General features: G+C 46.9%; 2 protein-coding genes across 2 annotated transcripts; one reads left to right on the top strand and one right to left on the bottom strand.

Moving 5' to 3' along the window:
• Positions 1–673: 673 nt before the first annotated feature.
• LOC131284502 (zinc finger protein 732-like) lies at positions 674–2,441 on the bottom strand. Its single transcript, XM_058313362.1, has 3 exons — positions 2,208–2,441; positions 2,026–2,144; positions 674–1,943 (listed from the first exon to the last, which is right to left on the bottom strand). The coding sequence occupies exons 1-3, from the start codon at positions 2,328–2,330 to the stop codon at positions 704–706; spliced, it is 1,482 nt and encodes a 493-aa protein (XP_058169345.1). The 5' UTR covers positions 2,331–2,441; the 3' UTR covers positions 674–703.
• Positions 2,442–3,206: 765 nt separating this feature from the next.
• Positions 3,207–5,544, top strand: LOC131288537 (histone-arginine methyltransferase CARMER). Its single transcript, XM_058317676.1, has 2 exons — positions 3,207–3,928; positions 4,047–5,544. The coding sequence occupies exons 1-2, from the start codon at positions 3,409–3,411 to the stop codon at positions 5,453–5,455; spliced, it is 1,929 nt and encodes a 642-aa protein (XP_058173659.1). The 5' UTR covers positions 3,207–3,408; the 3' UTR covers positions 5,456–5,544.
• The last annotated feature ends 351 nt before the right edge of the window (positions 5,545–5,895 follow it).

Raw genomic sequence — 5,895 nt, forward strand, 5'->3', positions numbered from 1 at the left:
CAGGTTTGTTTACGGACAGCAGCCACTCGATCGGCCCCTGGGGTGGTTTACAATCGGCTGACACACTTTCCTTCGGATCCGGTACACTGTTGAATGAAAGGTGTTTACTAACAACAGCTGTTCCATTAGTATATAACGGTCTATTGTAGTGATGCTGTACACTTCCAGCGTTGTTATGGCTGGTTTCTATGGTTTCCCGTGGAGAGTGCCTTAGGTGCTGGAAAATCTTATAAAAGCGTGTAGGTAGAGAGTATTGAACAACTGCATGGACAATTTCTCATGAGAAATGTTAACTATACATTTTGAACAAACTATTTCTATTATTCCAACAAACTAACAATTATTATTATTTTTTCATTATTTTTTTTTATCAATTATAGCCAATTCAACATTTTCTACCAATACAGATTTTCGACTCGCATTTATAAAGAAATAAGCAATAGAACATGAAAGAAACTTACCACTGTAATTGAAAGTATCCAAAGCAATAACGTTAAGAGAAATGCTAAGATTTGACTTTTGCTATGGAAAGAACTTCACTTGGTCGATGTTTGAAGAGAACTCAAGGTTATTCAAAGATTTATTCCAAACACATATTTACAGCACGATTAAATACGACAGCATGTGGTTTTAAGAAATCAAATTCATCATATTTTTTAAATTCATAGTAAAATTATGTACATCTTTAACATTATTTTCTTATTTAACTATCCAATGCAAAATCCATGTTTTTCTTACGCGCATATATATTTGAACTCAGTGGTTTCAGTTGATGAACTCGCCGGTGCTTCGAAAACGTACTGTGATCACGGAAGGGCTTTTGACACACCTCGCACACGTACGGTTTTTCGCCCGTATGCCGTCTTCGGTGTGCCAGCATCACCGTACGCTGCCGGAAGTATTTGTGGCAGATGTCACACTCATGTGGTTTTATATCGTCGTGTATCTTCATGTGCCGCCGCATGCTGGTGTACTGGGCGAACGATCGATCGCAAACCGAACAGAAGAAACTCTGCTGCCTGGTGTGCATGTTTTCGTGACCCACCAACGCCGCGGACGCGTTGTATGCTTTCGGGCAAAATCGACATTGAAATGATTTCCGATTTTTCGATTTCGTTTTCACATCGGTTCCTGAATCCGGGATGGAATCTTGCGGAGAGACTTTCAATTTCCTCTGATGGCAAAGGTTGTCGTGTTTTAATAGTTGTGACTCTCGGGTGAAAGTTTTCGAGCACATTTGGCTGGTAGTTATGGCTTCTCCTGAAGGTTTTGCCTCAGTGTAATGTTGAGGTTTAGATACCTGTTCCTCGCATGACTTTGCGGCACGTATCGATTTGCATGATACAATATGCTCTCCCAGCTGTTCGCTATGCTCGTAGATTTTGCCACATTTCTCGCAGTAATACTGAACTAGCAAATCGGCTGTGGTATTATTTGTTGACTCTACCTCGATTTCAGATTCATGTTGTTGCACATTGTTGAAAGTACCTGTATCTATATAATGTGGTTCTGAGCTTTCCGAACATAGTTCAATATCTTTACTGACATTTTCCTCGTCCCTCGTCACTGGGTGTACACTATAAGAACTCTCCGTTCTACATTCCTCTGAATCACTTTGTTCGTATTCGATAATTTCGTACCGTTCAGGCGCGGCTTCTTTAGGTTTGTTTGATACCAATTCTATTTCATAGTCCAAGAGTTGCATGTTTTTCTCGTCAATTTTGTCGAAACGTCCCAGCACATACACAACAGATTCATCATCGGAATCCTGCGATATTTCTTCGCACTTTACTTTCGATTTGATATCGGATGGATTTCTATTTGATGTTACTTCGAAGTCTTCCTGTGTTGTGCTTTCTACCGTAGGTAGTGATTGGCTGTTGCTTGCCGTAGGGACGGGCAGCTTATTTTCCAGAGAATCATTCGTTTCCGGAATGTCCGTACTACGATCAAATAGGTGAGGACATGAAAAATAAATCGAATGTTAGTCTGGAATTTTGAATATAAGAAACAATCATGTCTTACTTAATCATTTGCCGATACTTGTAGTTCCCCTCAAGAAACTGTTTACGAATAGTTCGAGCAGTACACAAATTTGATACGCATTGTTTGCAAATAGTCGAAAGCATATCGGTTTGTTGAACCTGAGATGGAACAGTAGAACATCAGAGCAGCGTTTTATCGACTAGGATTTTGGTTACGTTTACCTTAATTTGGAATAACTCCTGCAAGGCGTCTCGTAAAACGAAATCATTGTACGTATCGAAAAGAGACCGTAGCTCACTGAACAACTTTGGCTCAAGACATGTTCGACAGCACAGCTGCAACATTTTTGCTGGATCGGTATGCTCTTACGATGTTGAATTGCCAGAAAATTTTCATTACTACGATGAACCTCTCATTACACTATTCGTTTTTTCTTCGCAAAGTATTTCATAAAGTGTACACCGCTTGCTGCATTAAAACATAAACAGTAAACAAACAAAATTTGTTGACAGCGTTATGACGCCATGACAGCTGTCGAAGATGCTGCTTCGTTCTAGTGGTGGGTATATCGTACAATATCAAAGAAGAGTGATAGGGGTCTGCGACAGCCGTGCGGTAGCGCCGGTTAGAAAATCTGCCCATGAGCGCCGGGCTCACCACCTCGACGGTGTGGGCTCGAATCTCAACCGAGACCGGACCCTCCCCTGTACGAGGAGACTGACTATCTACGTACACATAGCGTCAAAAGGCCACGGAGCAGGCATGACCAACAAGGTCGTTAAGCCAAGAAAAAGGAAGTGATAGGATTCGAAATCCGGTAAAAGTGAATATCAGGTCCTGGTTCGAATCATTGTCACTTTGTAGGCTGAATGTAATGCTACAACACCTTCGATAATCGACGTTCTACTGTATTTCTTTGTTAAAAATTGGTTCATGAACTTTTCTCGAACCTAAGTTACAAATTGCGCAAAAAACTTAATCTATGTCAAATCCATTCCTTTCAGCGTTTGAGTCGAGTAAACTTAAATCAATCACATTGTCTCTATATCGACTCGTTACGTGACTAATACGGCTCACCTCGATCGCATCCAATCTGATCCGAACCGGCAAATGGGATTCGAATCATTAGAATCCATCTGGGGATCGAATCTTCAAATCTTTCGGACCCCGATTCTGCCAACACTAGTCAGAAGCAACTCGTCTGTCTGCAAAGCGACACGTAAAACTGCGTCCGAGCGGAAAACAATTATTTTGTGGTATTAAGCTTAAGAAAACAATGTAGGGAAAGTGGTCAAACGAAACGAACCTATCTTTGTAACGAACGTGTTCAAGTGACGCGAAACCCGCTCGATCCATCGCTTTGCCAACGCCGAAAGCAGTGCAGACACCCCGCGCGACACAAAAGGAAAAGCAGTGTAAAATATGAGCGAACAATTAGCACGGTTGCAGGGATGCAGCGTCCTCGCGATGGACGACAGCGACAAGCTGGTGCCCAAGTACGACCACAAAGTGACCATCGTGTGCGGGTACGACCCGCAGGGGATGACGCTGCGGATAGTGAAGGAAGGCGGTGGTGGCGGCGGGCAACGGCAGCTCGAGGAGTTCCTAGTGAATGGGTCGGACACGACGCACCTCAACCGGGGCAGCACGGCGCATCTGCTCATTATCGGCGGCGAGCTGGTGCTGATCCGTTTCGCTTCCAAAGCTGACTGCGGCCAGTTCCGGGCGCTGCTGCAGAAAATTTCCGGCAAAGTGAACTCAGTATTCAACCTGCGCACGGAGGACTCGTCCGCGTCACAGTATTTCCAGTTCTACGGCTATCTCTCGCAGCAACAGAACATGATGCAGGACTTTGTGCGAACCAGTACGTACCAGCGGGCCATCTACAACAACGCGCCGGACTTTCAGAACAAAGTAGTCCTCGACGTTGGTGCCGGGTCTGGTAGGTTTATTTGTTTTCCCTCCTCCTTTTAATCTGGGCAAGACTTGTATTTACAATCGCTCATGTTTTTGTTTTTGTTACTTTTTCTTTGTTCTTCGCGTGATAATTTTATCTGCAGGCATTTTGTCGTTCTTCGCCGTCCAAGCCGGCGCTGCCAAGGTGTACGCCGTAGAGGCCAGTAATATGGCTCAATACGCCCAGCAGCTGGTCAGCTCGAACCATCTGTCGGACAAGATCATCGTGATTGCGGGTAAGATCGAAGAGATTGAGCTGCCGGAGCGGGTGGATGTGATCATCTCCGAGCCGATGGGCTACATGCTGTACAACGAACGGATGCTCGAGACGTACCTGCATGGCAAAAAGTGGCTCAAGCAACCGGAAGGCAAGATGTATCCGTCCCGCGGGGACCTGCACGTTGCCCCGTTCACCGACGAGGCGCTCTACATGGAGCAATACAATAAGGCCAACTTTTGGATGCAGACGGAGTTTCACGGCGTGAATCTGGTGGCGCTGCGTGACGCCGCCATGAAGGAATACTTCCGCCAGCCGATCGTCGACACGTTCGATATACGCATCTGCATGGCAAAGTCGGTGCGGCACACGACAAACTTTCTCACCGCGGATGAGAAGGACCTGCACCGCATCCAGATCGACGTCGAGTTTCACATCCTCGAGACGGGCACCTGCCACGGGTTGGCGTTTTGGTTTGATGTCGAGTTCGGTGGCTCCTGCGCCCAGATTTGGCTCTCGACGGCCCCGACCGAGCCGCTGACGCACTGGTATCAGGTGCGCTGTCTACTGCAGACGCCCATCTTCGTCAAACAGGGTCAGGTACTGTCGGGAAAGGTGGTGCTCGCGGCCAACCAGCGCCAGAGTTACGACGTCGAGATCGACCTGAAGCTCGAGGGCACGATGATAAGTTCCTCCAACACGCTCGACCTTAAGAATCCGTACTTCCGCTACACGGGCGCTCCGGTGCCAGCACCGCCCGGTTCGAACACGACCTCACCGAGCGAAGCGTACTGGAGCCAGCTCGACGCCCAGGGGGCTCGAAATGCGGTCAACCTCGTCAACGGAATCACGGTGAATGGGCTCGGCGAGGTCGACATGTCGTCGACGATCATCAACACGAACCTGATGGCGATCGGAGGTGGTGGAGGTAGCGGTAATCAACCCAACATTCATCCCGGTCTGATTTCCAGCACGGGCCGTCTCCAGTCGTCCTCGAACGTTCAGCAGAACCAACACCATCACCAGCAGCAGCAGCATCAGCAGCATCATCAGCAGCAACAACAGCAGCAGCACCAACATCAGCAGCAACAGCAGCAGTCCACCACGGCCCAGCAGCTCGCCATGACACCTCCGATCGGGTGCGCGGCCACCTCCACGCAAAACGTGGCCCAGCATCAGCTGATCGGTGGCGCCATCTCTCCGTCTCTCTTTACCTCGCCGGCCCAGTCGATCCTCAACAGCCACCTGCAAAACCACCATCACGGTCAGCCGATCCATGGCAATCAGTTCTACTAGGTAGGGCGCGTACCTCAACTGTCCGTTGAGCATTGGTCAATCACCCTTCAGCAATGGCAGCAGCAGCAGCAGCAGCAGTGGCAGTATCCCGTTTTCTCCGTTCGTTTGCGTTCTTTTCAGTTCTTCAATTTACTCCGATTCGATTTTTGTTTTCTTCCAACTTGTGTTGAACCGTCCAACAGACACCAACGGTTATGCCACCAGTTTAGGACACTCCACGACAAGCAGGCTACGGTTAGCGAGAAGAAAAGTTTAAGCAGCTTTAATATTTTTCCGGAACTACTAAATATGTTTCACTATACGTAGCTAAGCAAACAATTAATTGGGGGCCCTATTAATATTGTCCCTTTTTCTTTAATGATTGAGATTAGCACGGTACGCTAGGCTTAATGGTTTATCGATCTACTTATTTGTGAAAAAACGATGTAAATTCTAGTAGG

Source organism: Anopheles ziemanni, chromosome 3, assembly GCF_943734765.1.
Source record: "Anopheles ziemanni chromosome 3, idAnoZiCoDA_A2_x.2, whole genome shotgun sequence".
NCBI classification, from domain to species: Eukaryota; Metazoa; Arthropoda; class Insecta; order Diptera; family Culicidae; genus Anopheles; species Anopheles ziemanni.